Source organism: Gossypium arboreum, chromosome 6 (assembly GCF_025698485.1).
Source record: "Gossypium arboreum isolate Shixiya-1 chromosome 6, ASM2569848v2, whole genome shotgun sequence".
Lineage (NCBI taxonomy): Eukaryota > Viridiplantae > Streptophyta > Magnoliopsida > Malvales > Malvaceae > Gossypium > Gossypium arboreum.
In genome coordinates this window covers 106,458,651-106,476,702 of record NC_069075.1, presented here as the reverse complement: position 1 = coordinate 106,476,702, position 18,052 = coordinate 106,458,651, and the positions used below count along the sequence as shown (strand labels likewise).

At 29.2% G+C, this 18,052-nt stretch overlaps 2 protein-coding genes across 3 annotated transcripts; one reads left to right on the top strand and one right to left on the bottom strand.

Moving 5' to 3' along the window:
* The first annotated feature begins 2,089 nt into the window (after nucleotides 1-2,089).
* On the top strand, nucleotides 2,090-3,611 carry LOC108485466 (protein NONRESPONDING TO OXYLIPINS 2, mitochondrial-like). Of its 2 annotated transcripts, none has more exons than XM_017789308.2 (3): nucleotides 2,090-2,424; nucleotides 2,509-2,654; nucleotides 3,394-3,611. In XM_017789308.2, exons 1-3 carry the CDS (start codon nucleotides 2,237-2,239, stop codon nucleotides 3,411-3,413), a joined length of 354 nt encoding a protein of 117 aa, XP_017644797.1. In that variant the 5' UTR covers nucleotides 2,090-2,236; the 3' UTR covers nucleotides 3,414-3,611. The 2 variants fall into 2 exon arrangements, with proteins under 2 accessions (XP_017644797.1, XP_017644798.1); XM_017789309.2 differs by having other exon boundaries at nucleotides 2,098-2,424; nucleotides 2,536-2,654.
* Nucleotides 3,612-4,440: 829 nt separating this feature from the next.
* On the bottom strand, nucleotides 4,441-10,624 carry LOC108485544 (TOM1-like protein 9). Its single transcript, XM_017789395.2, has 11 exons — nucleotides 10,179-10,624; nucleotides 9,637-9,715; nucleotides 9,400-9,498; nucleotides 9,201-9,314; nucleotides 8,892-9,007; nucleotides 8,582-8,663; nucleotides 8,156-8,241; nucleotides 7,412-7,600; nucleotides 5,953-6,467; nucleotides 4,805-5,345; nucleotides 4,441-4,725 (listed from the first exon to the last, which is right to left on the bottom strand). Exons 1-10 carry the CDS (start codon nucleotides 10,277-10,279, stop codon nucleotides 4,819-4,821), a joined length of 1,908 nt encoding a protein of 635 aa, XP_017644884.1. The 5' UTR covers nucleotides 10,280-10,624; the 3' UTR covers nucleotides 4,441-4,725; nucleotides 4,805-4,818.
* Between the last annotated feature and the right edge of the window lie 7,428 nt (nucleotides 10,625-18,052).

Genomic DNA, 18,052 nt, shown 5'->3' with positions numbered 1-18,052 from the left:
ACACATTGATTTTGTTTAATTCAAATAAATGTTTTTAACTCAATGTAAAAATAATAATTTTTATTTGAGCCTAAGTTAAATTATAAAAATAAAAATAATATATAAATGGGAAGGATCCACTTACAGTGTAAAAATTAAAATAGTAAAACACTTCTATAATTATTTATATGATTAATATTTTAATGATCTAACTATTAAATTTATCAATATAATTATACTTATTATGCATGTAAATTTTAAATTGACCTAATATCTATCATATCAATCTAAAATACTCTATTTATTAATATATATTCAACAATTAATTTTAAATTTATATTAAAAAATACTCTATGTGTAATTTTCTTTTACCTAAACTTTTCTTTTCTCAAAAACAAACTAAAACTAAAAATAAATATAAATTTATAAAAAAAGTGATGAATATTTAATAAAAATAAATAAAAGCAAGTAACAAAATAATAAGAAAAAGTAAACAATGAGCCAAAATAAAAAAAGAAAGAAAAAACAAATATTTCTATAAGTTGTTTATGAAAGTGAAGCATCACAACCTGCACCGTCATATCAAATAGTTGTTTTCAACCTTCCTCCATCTCTTACTAATTTGCAATATCCATTGGTTTTACTTATAAACATAATTTCAAAGGATTATTTATTTATAGCGGATACTGAAAATATTTTAAAATAGAAAATGAATAAATCAATACTATAAGCGAATATTTTAAATTAAGATCATATTTTTTTATAATGAAACAAATTAATGTCAATAATAATGTAATATAAAGTTTTGACTCTTCTCAAAATCATTAATTTTGAATGCATGTATATCAAATATTTGGAAAACACTAAATTTAATGTTTACATTATGTAAATGGAGAAAACAAATCTATTAACAAATTAACCTATTTTGAGATTCCATGAATAAGTGGTCTCGTCCACACAAATCTCTTCTATAATAGCCTCCTAAATAATATATTTTAGTGTTTGGATGATCATGCATAAAATATTTTTATTGTTTAATATATTTTTGAAAATATTTTATAAAACTGTTTTTCATAAAATAAACATAACTTTGAGATTTTTTTTAATCTTTTCATTATTTAATTAAATTTATTTTATGTCTATAAATTTATATTTTACATTATTCTTTGTAAACCAGACACAACTCAAATATATTTGTTATAAAATATTATAGTACAATTTCCTTTTAACAATTAAAATTTATTTCATAATAGTAAAACATTTTGTGATAATCAATATCTATATAAACTTAATAATAAATAATACTTAATTAAAATTTAATTTAAATTACATATATTACATATATAAGAGTACACATTGACATATTAAAGTTGTAAGGTATAAATGAAGCTAAGCATTATTTAAACAAATACTCATATTTATATAATTAAAATATTCATATTTTTATACTAAATTAAAATATGTCATAAGTCTATTGTACTCTTTATAAATTTGAAATTTAGTCCATGTACTTTTATTTTGGATTAGTCTTACTTTTTAGAGATCGAATTTAAGTTTAACTGTTAGTATTATTAAAAATATTTTGTTAAGTACACATATCTATAAAATACAATTAAAATATCATAATTTTAAAAAAATAGAGTCTTAGAATTTTTTAAGTGATAACTGATTTTTTGAATTATATAATTATGTAATTATTTTTAAATTTGTTTTGGTATGTTCGTCTAAAAATAATGAAAAGTAAGCCTTAGAGGTGGATACAAGGGGGCGGCAGTGGCCCTGGACCCTTAAAATAGAAAACTTATATTTAGGCATTTGAATTTTTTAAAATTTTAAATTAGTAAAGGTAAAATTATACTTTGCCCTCTAAAATTATAGAAATTTAATTTAATCCTATAAAAATTATAAAGATATAGATTATAAAAATTAATTTTTTATCATCTCTTCCTAAAAATTTATTTTGACTTTGCGCTTGCATTAGATTCAATTTTTTAAAATTTCATAAATTAAAAACATACCGTATTTTTATAAAGTTGTTTTAGAAGAAAATCAATGGTTATAAGCTCTAAGGTGATTGACGCTTGACCCAATCAGAATAGGATAATACTCGTGAAGGATGATTTAAAATGCGTAACCAAACATGAAAAAAAAGGTAGCATAAACCCTAGAAATTACAAGAGCTTAAACCCCTCTGTAATATCAATTCAGGATCCATATTCCAGAAGGAAAAAAAGAAAAGAAAAGAGAAGAAGCTTTAATGGCTGGTTCGACGATTCTCTCTAGATTATCATCATCTCGGTTAAAGGCTCTTCCTGTAAAGCTTAAAAGCAGCAAACCAGTGTTACCCACTATTTCTCCATTGAAATCGAGCTCTCAGTCTCAGTTTTCTTCTGCTTCTTCTTCTTCTTCTTCTTCTTCAGTGAAGCGCATTTCCGGGATTCCAAGGTGATCCTTGTTTGTAATTAAAACTATTTGAATCTCTAAAGTAATGATTTTGCTCGCTCTTTCCTTTTTGGTTTGATTTCTTAGAGAAATGGGAATTTCCCTTTCATTTAGATTACCAGTGGAGCTGAGCTGCTTAATCTCAATGATGCCTTTGCACAGTGCGGTTGCTTCGGCTCGCCTCAGATCATTTCTTGCTATAGAATCTCAGAGTTGGGGTTTGATTCCTCAAGGTCTCTCTATTTACTCAACTCATGGAATATTTTTATTTTTATTTTTGGTATTAATGTTCATTGTTTTGACATTGTCACCACTGAAGCTTATTAATATAGTTTTTGATCTCAGAATTCTTGCTTTGTTATAGTTGAGAAAAGGATTGTTTGAAATAATTATGGTATGGGAGCATATATCATTATAATTGGTATTATTTCACAAAAATTCAACCTTTTATTGTAAGAATCATTAATGAATTGTTGAAATATGTGTCGTGGTTGTTTCATATAACCATTTGCGTTATGACCAGGGCGAACCTGATTGCCTCGGCCTCCCTTGTCTTCTACAAGCTCTTTTGATCATAAGTATTTTCTGCTCGAAAAATAATAACTTGTTTTTTTCCAAAAACATCTTTAATTTTATCTGGACTCCCAACATAAAATTCTTATCTTGAGGATCTTGACTTGCATGTTTTACGATTTTAGATGTTCTCTCTATAAATGTTCCTCTATAGAGCTTAGATTTATAGCCTGCAATGTCCTCCAGCATTCACTGGTAAAGGCATGCATACTTTGGTGATACTTTATTTTGTCAAAGAAGCCTGCATTTTATTTGCTTCATAAAGCACGACCGTCTGTAGTGATGCTAAATTGATTGAATAATGTTAAAAACGAAATATCTCGTTCGTATTATTTCTTTCGGAATGTTTACAAGAACATATCATTTGTTCTGATTCATGTTGTTTTTTCGATGTTGCAGGTATCTCTATGCCTTTATAACAGCACCCGTGGTTAGTGTCTGGTAATTTTTCTTGCCAAAATGGAGTGTAATTTCATTACGAACTCGAATTCTGTAAGGGTTCATTCTTAATAATTTTCTTGTTGTTTGTTACGGATATGATGAATGCTGGAAGTCTTGATCGTTGAGAAATGAGTCAGACATGAATCGAACCAAGATATGTTTTATTTCTCCGAAAATTAGTTTAAAATGCAAGGTTATTGTTAAGGTTTATGTTCCTTGTTCCACTTCTGCATCTCTCGTGATTAGCGTCAATGATCTTCGTTCCATGTCTTTAGATGGAAAGTTTGCAGTTTCGGGATGATAGTAGTATCGTTATCGTCTTTATGGTATCAATTTTTTCTGTTTTGATTAGGATTCGAAACATTTAATACCCTCTTTAACGATCAAAGAAGTAGAACTTAGTAACAAGCTGCCATTCGACTAATTGATAGCTGATAACATTAGTCCTGTATTAATTTTTACGTATGTTTTAGCATATGGCTTAGCAATAAACTAACTCAATTGGTAATATTTAGTCACTTCTGTAACTTATTTTTAACAAAGAGAAGGGAAAAATTTCGCATATTTTGATTATTCATTTTCTAATTTTAAGTTTAAATCTAAACTAACTATTTTTATTTTATATCTAATTATTATAATATATACATAATAAATAAACTTTTCCTCATGTTATTAGGCATAAGATATATGTAGTAAACATGACAAATTAATATGATGCATGTATTAAATGTGATAAGTTCATCCATTCATCCCTTATCTTTTATATTGTATTCATGTTTGTTATATGGATCATGTCTGTAATCACCAGATCCAATGCATCTTAAGAGTAGAGAAATTCAATAAGACTTATGTTGTTCGAACTATTCATTTTCTTTGACACACAAATGTCAAACACAAAAATACCTCCAATTTTCTTCCAAATACATTGAAAAACTTGGGAAAATCTAATCATATTCGAATTTGACACCCAAATTTGAGTTTGAGTAATAAAATTGTAGACAACTCTTTATCGAAAGCAAATAGCCTATTGGGAAGAGTAAAATATTACAACAGCCTTATAAGTTCAATACATACATTCTATGACATGAACAAATAATAAGAAAAGAAAAGAAAACCAAATGTCAAAAATATCCACTTAGCCCAAATGGATTGGTTTTTCCATTTTCTGTACAGGGGATGATGTGCATGATTCTTATACCAAAACATGCAGAACAAAATAGGAGTCAAGAGATGGATAATATATGTTATATGTAGTTAAAATTTTCGAGAGAGCTTAAAGTGGGGAAAAATCTGAAAATGAGAAAAGAGGAAGTTAGCCATCTGAAATAATGTAAATAATAATAAAAAAAATAAAAGAATTCAGATTCACTTTGTGCCAGCTCTTCAAGGAGGTGTTGGTGTTGATTTAACTTTTGCCATGTCAACAAGGTCTCCAAACATCCTATCTTCTGGGTTTGAAGGCCTGCTGGGTGGAACGTAAGAGGAAGTAGAAACCTGGTACGAAGAGTTTCTTAGGCCATTATCATCTCTGATGGATAGCCCATGCATTTGTTCATCAAGATACTGCTGCTGACCGAATCCAGATGCTCCCATTTGGGGGTTTCCATACATTTGTTGAGTATGTTGAGGGTAAGAAGTCATTTGACCACTTGGCATTTGCTGTAGAACAATGCCCATGTACTGAGTTCCCGGGCTTTGTTGGGGGTTGAAATCAGCAAACTGGTTCCCCTGATTGGCTTGATTATTAATTGTCGAATAATGACCAGGTGTGATCGGCTGAATGTACACCGCCTGATCACTTCCCATATGTTGGGATCCTTGGGGTTGCCACTGAGCACCTGCAACTGGGGTAGAGTCTGCTCCCTGTGCTTCCCAGGGTGGTGGTGGTAGTGAGCCACTATACTGGGTACCTTCTCAACATGGAAAAATTAAGCTTCATTGATTTTATTATAGTAGTATCGAGAATATAACTATTCAGCCTGTCAAATAAGCCTAAAACATCACGGCATTAATTTGGTAAGAGAAAAGACCATAGTGAGGCGGTCAATATATGTAGTCACTTTCAATTCTTAAATAAAGTTTGAGATTTAGTACATATGCTTAAAGAAAGTTAATAACATGTAACTTAGACCAATCATTGACATCGTAATATTTTTAGTCAAAAATTGTTTTCGATATATCTATGCAATTATACCAACTTGAGAAGCAAATCATTATAGCAATTATACTAACTTGAGAAGCAAATCATTATAAACTTAATAAGCATACTAAAGGCGTAAACTATTGGACTAAAACTTTCGTATTAATAAGTGAAGAGGATTTAATTTATAAGGACTAAATCTCAAACTTCGTCAAAAGATAAGGACTGACGGAATATTTTGACCTAATGATGTTGCTTTCCCCGAGTGAAATGCAGGATGCCGCAATCATACGTGACTGTCCCTAAATACAATAAGGCTCTGCGCCAAAAATAGGACATATTTATGCATAAAAAGCTTATTATAAATAGAAACAAACCATAGAAAGGGTCTGCGGCATGCTGATCCAGCTGACTATTCCAGGAAGGACCTGTGCCTTGAGCATATGACTTCTCATATTGAGGTGATCCCATGTTTGGTGCAGTTCCATTCACATGGAAATTCTGTTGCTGCTGAAATTGAGAAGTCCAAGGATCGGTTTGTCCAGTCAGACCATGTATGTCATATCCAGGTGATCCCACGTTTGCTGCAGTTCCATTCGCGTGAAAGTTCTGCTGGTGCTGAATTTGAGGAGTCAAAGGATTGGTTTGACCACCAAAACCTTGTGTTCTTGAAGAATCATAGGTGGTGTTACCATCAGAGAACATATCATATAGAACAATGGCGTTCTGCTCTGGTGCAGGAGTTGGTTGTTGTGGTTCTCCAAAAGGAACAATGGCCAGTGAATTATCTACCTCTGGCGAATTGTAGTCATTGCAACTAAGCAGGTCTATTTTGGGACTCGCTGCTGCTGGAGTTGTATGTTGAGAACTTGCAGCAGTGCTGGAGATGGATCTGCGGGGAAATTATGTTAGTCAAAAGCTCGAGATACCGGAATCATTTGATCAAGGATGACATTTCAACCGGAGTTAAATAAAATTTGGGTTAACTGCAACAAACTTCTCCAAACTATCATCCAAATTCTAAATTGATCTCTAAACTCAGTATTTGTATTAATCAAGTCCTTCCATCAGTGTAGCTGTCAATTTTGATGTTAAATATCAATTCAAATACCGACATGAAGCACATTTAAAACACATGAATCAAATTCGAAACACTTTTGTACTACTGCATAGACAGCTTATATTTGCCATCTGGCATGCTAAATAAGACAAACAAGGTTAATAAAAATTGAGAGGGCAATTTCTCTTTCTTAACATGTTATCTCTATAATAACATGTTTTAAATATGCCTCATGGCAAATTTAAGATGATATTTAATGCTTAAACTAATGACTAGGTTGATAGAAGAATCTGATTCATACAATACTGATACTTTGAGAATTTAATTAAAGTGTTTTGAAGTTTGAGGATAAATTTAAAATTTGATCATATTTTATGGACAATTTAGAATTTGGTTTATAGTTCTAGGGCTTTTAATTAAATAAACCCAATAAATTTCAGTTTCTTGACTTCCTAAAATTTGATAAGCAAATTAAGCACCCCGAGAAATACACTACTAATCATTAGATCTAGAGAAGTTCAACGGGTTTGGTCTTCAACATAATCAAGCCCTTGCAATAAGGTAACATACTTTGAAAAACTCTGTGACTAAATTCTACTAAGACTAAAAAAGAGGAGAAAAAACCCAAATTGGTGAAAGAAACTTGTAACGAAGTTCCAGGATTCTGAGTTAAGCGCATGATTCGCACCACTAATAATTTCCTGTAGTAACAAATAACACATTTTAAACACCAGTTCCCTGCATATTGTAAATCCAGCTCATAGAAGTATCATTACCTGTCATTAGACTGGTTGCTGATATGACCAGTATCAACCAGAGGACCGCCGGCTTTCGCAGGTTCTTTTGCAGGCTCAGGCTTATTTTTGTCTGCTTGAGAAGTTCCTGTAGCTAATGATTGATGCTTTGCTAGTACCCGCTGCAAATCATCATTCAATGCCAAACCTTGGCATAGAAGTGACTCATCCCTACAAGAATGGAGAATTAAAGGTAATAAATGTTTTAGATGTAAAAGTATTTCACACAGCTCTTTCTACAATTCCCCAGAGGTTAGAAAGTAACTACCGATGCAATTCGTACACCATACATCTTGAATAGGTGACAATATCATACAGAAATTGAATTGAAATGCGCACAAATTTATTCAATAAGATGTTCTCATAGGGCGTTTTAAAGGAAAAAAAAAAACAAACGAATAGAAAACAAATGAAATCCTCCAAGGAGGGCTGTGGCATCTTGTCAACAACATAGCACCAAGAAGAATATAATTGAATAAGATAGTTAAGTCCTTTGACCTAAGATCTCAGGGTTTCACACCCCTCCTTTTCGGTCAAGCATTGAATAAGATAGCAAAACAAAACAAACACCTTAAGAACGAGGTAAAAGCAAAACAAACAGAATGCATAAAAAATTCTACACAGAAAAGAACGTCCAAGTGATGAAGACAGATGACAACATTGAGTCATCGACATAAAGGTACCAAGGTTGCTAGGAAGTTATAGTTAAAGAAAGAGCATCCTTACGATGTTGAATTAACTAGGTGAATAACTCTTTGTTTAAAGGTGCGGCACTGCTCCACTAAGTCAAATATGACATCCTGCTTAAGTCCCTGAAGTTGTAGAAGAAAGGTCACCAAATATGCGTTATAAGATTGGGGGATTTAGCAGCATGAAACTTCATGAGCTTCTGAAAAGTTTTTCATTACAAAAGCTGGAAAAAAATAAAGTTACAGCGTAAAAATGCTTTCACAAACTGATGAATTTGAACATTGCCAACCAAATTATTACAGAAGTGTCGGTTATATTCAGAGTTTAGCTTTTACTTCAAATCCAATTAATAACTTCTCAGTTAGAAACTGCATTATTATGCTCTTGTGGGACACAGAATCATTTTAGCAAGTAAACAAATTTATCTTCCTTTTCTCTAGATTTCAAATTGTGAACACATACCTCCTTGTTTGCAGGATCTATTGCGCTTAGCATTTCTGTAAGGACATTCATGATACTCCGGGCATTCTGAAGTTCTGTCAAACTAATAAATGAAAATCCAGTTAAAAGACTAGGTGTGTCATCCATGATAAAATACCAAGTAGGAAATAGTGAATTAGAAATGTAATATCACTAAATAACATGAAAGACCAAGTAGTCCACGTTTTTTCAACTATTATAATTGCGCTAGCTTGTAGAAAGTCCCCAGTGCTCTATCATAGAACTGAAAAGGAGTATAAAATACTCAAACAGTTGAGACACAACAAAATACCTCAGGGTTGGGAAGTCAGGCTCTTCAGAAGACTCAGCTGTCTCTTGCTGATCAGATTTGCGTTTATTTTGAGGAGGAGGCTTCTCAGTTCTCTGGGGAAACATTGCCCCGGCACGCTGAAATGATAAACCAGTTTGTCTCAGAGAAAAAATGAAGGGAAAATAGCACACCATGTAGAACTAGTACTTGCATAACAGCATGTACTGAATCACGAGAGTTATAAACAAAATAAAGCGTAAGAGGAAATGTATCCTGATCGATGCAGCATGTCTCATACAGTTTGAGAAGAGAAAGCCTCAGCAGACATACCAACAACTCTTGATATGCAGAAAAATATTGTGGATATCTTGCCCTTGCCCCACCAAAAGCTTCTTGCCAAGTGTCAACCAGAATCAATATTTTCTCTTTGACACTATAATCAGGCTGCAATTGAGCACTACAAAAACTTAGAACAACCTTCGTTGGAAGAAAAACAAATGCAAACATGGGATTTAAAATAACTTCCTACCCTTTTCTTGAAAATTTTTACCATCTCAGGAAGAATATTTCTGTCTGCAACATGCATATGGACAATTTCCCCACAATTTTGTATCATAGTCTCTAGTAGCTAAGAACATAGGAAGTAGATCAAAATTCAAACAAGTTTAGTTCCATTTGAGAAAAAGTTGGTAAAAAGGACAACGGGAGTGATAATTGCATCCATGGATTAGTAGAAAAATGAGAGTAAAAGTTCTGAGGAGCTTACTGATAGTGCAAGAAGTTGAACTTTAGGATTTTTACTTTTGAGCTTCTTCTTTATGCCTTTCACAACATCTTTCACTTGCCTGATAATTAACAATCACATTTATATCATTTGGTACCCTTTTAAAGGCACAAAAAAAAAAAAAAAAATCTAACTTCAATCTTTTAACTCCAGCCAGCTTATACATTCCAGCCTCCCTCCCCTGGTGGGAGAAAATTGAAAAAGAAAAGCCAAATATTAACCAGAAAATGAAGAAACTAAACCTTTGTGTCTTCTCTGCTATAAAACTTAAGGCATATTTAAATTGTGTTACCAAATACATTCTGAAAAAAGGGGGAAAAAAAACTAAAAAGCAAAGGAACTGTTCAATCCTGATAACCTTCCCGAACAAAATCTTTCTTTTTACTTTACATGCCATAAAAAGAAAATTATTTATTTAATTTCTCGAAATTTATTCTTTATAATCAAATTGAATGCAAATCATCAATAGAATCATAAGAGCAGAGAGTAGGAAATCCAATGCGAGACATATGCGGGCATTTTACCCAGGATCATGTTTAAGTATTTCGCAGATCTCGGTATTCTTAGCCCAATCAGGCCCGACCAGCATATCGCTCGTAGCTCTCTCCACCAAATAATTCACCATCTTCCCTCACCAAAAAAAAAAAAAAATCGCAAACGCAAAAAGTTTGGAAAATATATATAAATAAAATTTTATTGAAAAGCTCAATGCAGTGCAATGCAATGCAATGCAATTCCAGTGACCTTCCGACGAAATGAATAGCGGAATATTCCGGAGACTCCTACGAATTATCTCTTTAACAAATAAAAATTAAACAGTCCAAAATCGGCAGGTACGTAGTCTCCTCCCCTTTCCCCCCTCCTCGCTTCTCTCGCCGTTTATCCATCTAAAATTAAATCAAATTGTTTTTTTTCTTCTTATTTTTGGAAAATACTTTTTTTTCTCTCATTTTTTCTTCCTTTTTAACCTTTTCCCAATTATTTGGGAATGATTGAAAGAAAAAATAGGAAGAGTCAACCAAAATCGACCACGTGTTATTAAAGAAAGGTACACGTGGCCTATTCCAGATGATACCAGCGCTTTTGGCGACCGCATACGTCAAACGGTTCTTTTTTTTTTTTTTTTTTTTGAACAGAGTCAAACGGTTCTTTTTATTGTGTTTTCCCAGGTCGATCGGGTGGATCCGGAGTTTTTAAATTTTGGGTAAAATATATTATTTGTTTTAATTATTTAATTAAAAAATATTATAATTTAATTATTGAATTATTCAAAAATTTTAATTTAAGTTATTAGTATGTTAAAATGATGCTATATGACTTACTTAATTCACATTACCTGCACCAATCAAAATCTCTTTTTCCTCATCTCTTTTACAATTTATTTTTTTCATGAAACATCTTTAGACGTCATGAATCTGTGAACCAAATTTAAACGACTTTTTTCTTTGATCTCCAATACTGATTGCTTGATCGACTTGGATCTAACGTATATTCTTCTACTCATCAATGGAGATTAATCTACCGTACTGATCGTTGAATGGTGCTCGCTGGCGAAACTTTTTTCTTTTGTTCAATGACCAAATTATAACTTTTTTAATTAAGTAGCCAAAACGAAGACTTACTCATAGATTAATAACTAACGATAGTTTACCATTAAAATTTTTAAATTATTTTAGATTTTGTTATAAAATAAAGAGAGATGGAGAGAATAAAAATAAAAAAAATATGAAAGCAATAGATAATGTACTTTATTGATCAAAATAGATGATTATAACGCTTCATCAGAAGTAAAAATCTAATTAGAATTTAAAGTACATAAAAACTTTATATTGATCATGATGGACATCCATTTAATAAGATATTCATAACACTCCCCCTTGGATGTCCATTGGTAGATAATGTGTCTCGTTAAAACCTTATTAGGAAAACCCTGTGGGATAATGAAGGAAAAATAGTATACAATCTATAATACGCATAATATACTACCTCATTAAAAATCTTACCAAAAAAACCCAATGGGACAAAACCTCGATTAAGGAAAAAAGAGTGCAACACATATTTACTCTCCCTCATGAAAACATCACGTATTTTCTCATATTCTACGTATTCAATCTTGAATTTTAATTTTTTAAATGACTATTTGAATATATTTGTTAAACATTTATATTATCATTTTTTAAAAGTCATGAGTGAGGAAAATTTGGGGGAATATATTTTGATCTTTTCGGAGATTCAACAATAATCATAATAAACTTTAATAATGATTCTTTTATAAAAACACAAATAGGTATTTTGGATCATTTTATAATCTTCCTTCAACTATTATTCACTAAGTCAAATTTACCACATATGTTCAAATTATTTCAATTTATATAAATAAACAATTTTTCGAGATTTCAATATGCTTCTAGCATCCTAAATCCTTTAAGGATTTTAATATAAACTTCACTATATAATGACTTATAAAAGGTTGTAACAATAACTATTAGACGTAAGTTAAATCTTTTATGAATTGCCAATTTAATAATATATCTAAATGTCATTGCAGTCACCATAAAAGAGTATTATATCTTTTTATAATTAATGCCAGAAATTAGCGAAAAACTTCATATTTTTATTTTGCTTTTGCAAAACTACTTCAATTGCACCCTCACTAGCTTTATACTTTTAAATAATTGGACTACTAGTCCAAAAACTCTACGAATTTAATTGTACTTGAGTTGTGTCTTTATATTTTGATCAATTTATTCCATATTTGTATTTCTCAATAGATTTTTTCAAGATCCTTTTTTTTTTATTTCATTATTTCAATAATAATATTGCATGCAAAATCATTATCAACCACTTTTATTATTCGATTCCACATTTTCTCGAATTGATATAACTTATCGAGATTTTTTATTTTCATTATTTTAAAATTCAATTTCAGGTGCCTGAATCTCTTTTAAAGTTTTACTTATTAGTTATGTCTTGGGTCTCTTTTAGAGCATCCGCTTCCACTATATGACCATCTAGAATAATTTTCATTTTTGGAACTGATCAATCTATTATTTATTCTAACTGATTATCCTACTTAGACTTTAATTCAAATTAAAATATTAGATGGTATATAACACTTGGTCATTCTCATTAAATTTGTAAATACATCTAACAGTTAACTTGTAATGAGTTATCCTTATTGTGAACTTCTGGTTCAAATTACTCTCGTTTAACTCATTACAAGTTATTATTTCTCTCTTCCTAATGTTGGGAAAACCATCGAATCAAAACTGTAGTCACAAATCATGTCATAATTGAATCTTCAATGCATTCAAAACATCTTATAATACAAAGAAACTAGTAATTAATATATATTCTCAACTTTCTTTGAGGATTCACTCATCTTTGTGCATTGTGGTGAAACAATTGGAACATATGCGCACATACAAAAAATTTAAAGGTGAGAAATATTTAACTCTTGATCAAAAACCAATTGTAATAGAGAGTATTTATAACTTATTGGCTTGATGCGTATAACACGTAAATCAACATAATCCTATGTTAAAATAGGAAGTTTAGTTCTCATAAGTAATAGTTTAGACATTAATCAGAGGTGTTTAATCAATAATTTCTCCAAACCATTATGCGCAAATTTTTACAAAAAGTTTTTTAAACTCAATCAATAAAAGATTGAGATGTAAATCATCAGTATTAGCAAGATGAATTATCTTAATTGCATGATCTAAAATTAATTATCTAAACAAGCAATCTTGCAAATGACAAGTTGCAAATTGATAACACATATGTGATTATTTTGTAGATGCATCTATCAAAATCATAGAATATCAAAACCATCCACAAGGTGGATGAATGGCCCCATATTCGTTTCAAAAATGCAAGACATTAAATCTTAACTTTAGCTAATGAGTTTCTAATAATCAATTTTCATTGAGAACAGACAACATATGAGAATTCTTTTAAATTAAAGAATCTACTGGTTCTTTAATGAATGTCCATATGAATTCTTAATTAATTTTCGTAACATCAATGATCCAGGATGGTCTAATTGGTCACGCCAAGCAGTAAATGCATTTGTATCAGTAAACTTCTAGTTTACTTTAACATGTTTTTCAATTGTACTAAATTGTAACAAATTAATAATTTTACTATCATTCATTTTATTTTGCATCCATATATAATTGCTATTGTGACATTTACTACTGGAAATGTCTAAACTAATGTGAATATTATAATGTCACTAAGTCAACAAAATAAATATAATTTCCAAACAATTACAAGCAATATTCACTTCAGGGAATATGCCAAAATCTTCAGGTGCGTCCAACCATAATGAATTTTAGATAGAATTATCATATTTTATTACTCATAAATAGATCTTTCACAGTCAAATATTTTTCTTCCAACCCTTTAATGGGGATGATGACAAAAGAAGATTACAAAGACTATAAAATAAATATAAATTAATAACCCAATCCTCTCCTTTTCATCATTTCAAAATAGATATTTATAGCAATAATTATTCATATGAAATATAATATTTTCCTTATTCACAATCTCAATATAAGATCCATTATAAATATATTTTAAAATCAATGGATTAATCATCACAAGATATTAATATATTAACTCTTTTAGATCTTTCGACTAATTTTGTATTATCAAATATTTGAATAATATTTGTTTGTTTTAGTATCAAATAAGATAAATATTTTCTATTTATAATGATAAAAGTTATTGCTACATTCGATATCCTTCCTCAAAGAATATTAACAGTAACAAAATATTTGGGCATATGCCACATATGTGGCCAATAATCTTTAATATCACATTGATAGCATAAGTTACCTTTTGAAGAGTTATCTTGGGAACTCTCTTTGTTCTTTTATTTATTACTATATTTCCGCTTTTAGTGGTCCGTAATTATATATTTTATTTTTTTTATGTTTACATTCACTTCAGGGAATGCAATAAATCTAGTAGGATAGACTTCTAAACGCCTCTATTGATTCTTTATTTCATAATCACTATAAAAAATATGCGTGGATTTTAAATCAAATTTTATTGATTTATGTTGTCATGATTAATCTTCAATCACCTCCTCAATTACAACAACAATCATGATATCTATATTTTTATTTTTCATAATTGTTAAGTACTGCTACATTCACTACATTCACTTCAGGGAATGAAGCAAAACTAGTGAGAAGAATCTCATAGTTTTTCATTAGTAACTTATTATTTTGCTTAGCCATTAGAAGGTATGAGATCGTTAGAAAATATTGTTAAAGTCATTTTTCACAATATTGTTACTGCAGGAGCACATTAGATATTTCAATCATATAGTGTAATGTATTCTTTCGGAGAATATATATAATACAAATACATGAGTATCTCATATTATTTATATATATGGTTTTAATGTAAAACACATGGAGTTTTTATTTAACATATATCTTCTTGATCTGAAAAATAATATTATATTTTACGAAATTTTGCATCACAATGAGCTAAAATATAAGCTTTTAAAGAGCTTTTACAGTTTGATGTAATATTAGCTCTTCAGAGCATATAATCATTTTATTGTATAGCCTTAATGAATGCTTAATTTATTTTAAATAAAATTTTATTTATTCATATAAAAATAAAATGAATAGGTATAAATAAAACATATATTAAACGCAACAAATAATAAATTCATCTCACTAATAAATCATTGTAGTTAGATAATATAAATTATATATCATGCTACAACAAAATACAAAATATTATAATGTCAAATTAAAATAACTTTACAGCTATAAAAGTTTAGACATAAACATTTTCTAACATTCACCTCTTATGATATAATTTCATATCAAATTTTACAATGATATGAAATTATCATAGACAGATGAATATTCCAAAGTTCATTACAAGTAAATATTTTTACTCACATTTTGCAATAATCATATAACTTAATCAAAATAAAAATAAACCATTCAATTCTATTAAAAATGAAAAAATATTTATTTCCACATCAAAATCCCAATAACTAAATACGTGAAGGGTTTTATAAATTCATAGAAATAGGAATAGTGAATTATATAAATTGAACTTTTAATAGAAATCAAATCAAATTTCAAAAGAAGTTGATTAGATTGACTTACGTTACCATGGATAAGAAGTAGTGATTATAAATATCCTTTGTAATGAAGAGAAAGAGATCATCCCCAAGCAAATATCAAAAAGCAAACTTTGAGAGCGAATCTTACTTCTCAATTTCATATAGATAACGGTATCATATCTTTCACCATCCTTAAAAACAAAAAAGTAAAATAAGTTAATCAAAATAACGATAACGTGTAATGAAAGAAGAATAAAAAAGAATAATCAGATATGAAACATTAAATAAAAGAATTTTCTTGTAAAAACTTTGCATCTTGTCGTCAAAGATATTGAAAATCATGAAGGATAAATTTGATTGACGAACTATCACTTTGAGCAAAATCGTGCTGATAACATGTTATAAAATAAAGAGAGATGGAGAGAATAAAAAACAAAAAAAATTAAAATATGGAAGGGATGGAGAATGTACTTTATTGATAAGAAATGAATGATTACAATGCTTCATCAGAGTCTCTATTTATAGGTATAAGAAGTATAAAAGAAGTAGAGTTCTAATTAGAATTTAAAGTACACCAAAACTTTATCTTGATCATGATGGACATTCACTTAAATATTCATAATGATTTGAATTTTCAAATTAAATTATTTTAGATTTAAACTTTTAGGTTCAAATTACTTAGAGTTAAAGTTGTTTTTAATTGAATTATTTTGAATTTAAATTTTTTAGATTTAAATTATTTTAAACTCAGATTATTTTTAAATTTGGATTAGATAGATTTAATATATTATTTTATAATTATGAAATCAATTTGAATTTAATTTGAATTTTAACTAATCAAGTTAGTTTTAGAATCCCATCAAAATTCACCTATTTAAATTTATCATATTTTAATCACTGTTATTCATTAAAAAAATTAGATATGTTAATTTTTATTTAAGTTAATTTGAATATTATTCAATTCAAAATGACTTGAATAAATAACTCAAAATAATCGAAATTTGAAATTAACATGACCTAAAATAATTTAAATCTATAACGATTTAACTTGAAAATTCAAATTTCATACCTAAATGACTCAAACGCAAAACAATTAAAGCCTTCAAAACCACCGAAACATAAATCAAACCTAAAATTAATCCAAATTCAAAATAACAAATTAACTCCAACAAAAATAATTTTGTTTTTAAAACCTAAATTAATCCAGTCAACTTAACCCATAATAAAGTTGACTGTACTTGTCTAATTAACAGGTCTAACAGAATCTACCTTCACAAAAAAAGAAAAAGAAAAAAAAAACAAAACAAAAACAGGTCTAACAGAATTTCAACAAGCAGGAAACTTCTAAAAGAAAAGCAACAAAGAGGTAAAAGTTCCACACAAGCCCCTTCACTATACCCTTGATTGCATTTTAGCCCCTTTACTAAAAAAAAGGGAAAAAACAGTCTTTGTAGGTTAGTTGAGTGAGCAAAACAGCCTATCTGATAAAATTTGGCATTTATATTTAGGGAATAATAACAAATTTAGTCTTCAACCTTTATCCATTTTTTCAATTTGACCTCTACTTTTATTGAAAGTAAATTAGAAAAATTTTAAACTAATATGGCTAAAGGGTAGAAAAACCTTAGTAAAAATTTTAAAAATCAATTAAGCCCTTTTAAAACTTCAAGAATAAAAATTATAAACAAAATTTATGAAAAAAGTTATGAGAATTTTAAATTATAAAAGTTTTATTAAAGAATAACAATACCGCCCATTACAATCTAATGTTATAATCTTTTAAAAAATTTTGACCCCTACTCTTTTATTGGGCCAATATTTTTATTTTTAATAAAAATTATAATTTTAAAATTTGTATAACAAATTTTTTATAATTTTTATGATTTTTTATGATTTTTAAAATTTAAAAAGGCTTAATTGATTTTTTTTTTTTTTAGTTTGTTGCTAAGATCTTTTTGACCCTTTAGCCTTATTAGTTTCAAAATTTTCTAACTTCTAATAAAAGAGTAGGGGTCAAATTGAATAAATGTGTAAAAGGACTATTTTTACCTTATATATGTTTAACTAAAATTTTACAAATGGCTGTTTTGCTCACTCATCTATGTACAGGGACTATTTTACCTATTTTTTCAATAAAGGAGCTAAAATGCAATCAAGGGTATAGTATAGGGGCTTGTGTGGTACTTTTACCTCTTTGTTGCTTTTCTTTTAGAAGTTTCCCGCTTGTTTAGATTCTTTTAGACCTGTGTCTTTTCTTGAAGGGTATAGTACAGGGCTTCTGTGGTGCTTTTACCC

Bases quoted from the DNA above. Each gene is read 5' to 3' on its own strand.
- LOC108485466 (XM_017789308.2), top strand. From the start codon at position 2,237: ATGGCTGGTTCGACGATTCTCTCTAGATTATCATCATCTCGGTTAAAG. The intron at 2,425-2,508 runs GTGATCCTTGTT...TTGATTTCTTAG, and splicing joins CGCATTTCCGGGATTCCAAG to AGAAATGGGAATTTCCCTTT. The intron at 2,655-3,393 runs GTCTCTCTATTT...TCGATGTTGCAG, and splicing joins TTGGGGTTTGATTCCTCAAG to GTATCTCTATGCCTTTATAA.
- LOC108485544 (XM_017789395.2), bottom strand. From the start codon at position 10,279: ATGGTGAATTATTTGGTGGAGAGAGCTACGAGCGATATGCTGGTCGGG. The intron at 9,499-9,636 runs GTAAGCTCCTCA...CTATGTTCTTAG, and splicing joins TTCAACTTCTTGCACTATCA to CTACTAGAGACTATGATACA. The intron at 8,242-8,581 runs GTATGTGTTCAC...CTACAACTTCAG, and splicing joins TAGATCCTGCAAACAAGGAG to GGACTTAAGCAGGATGTCAT.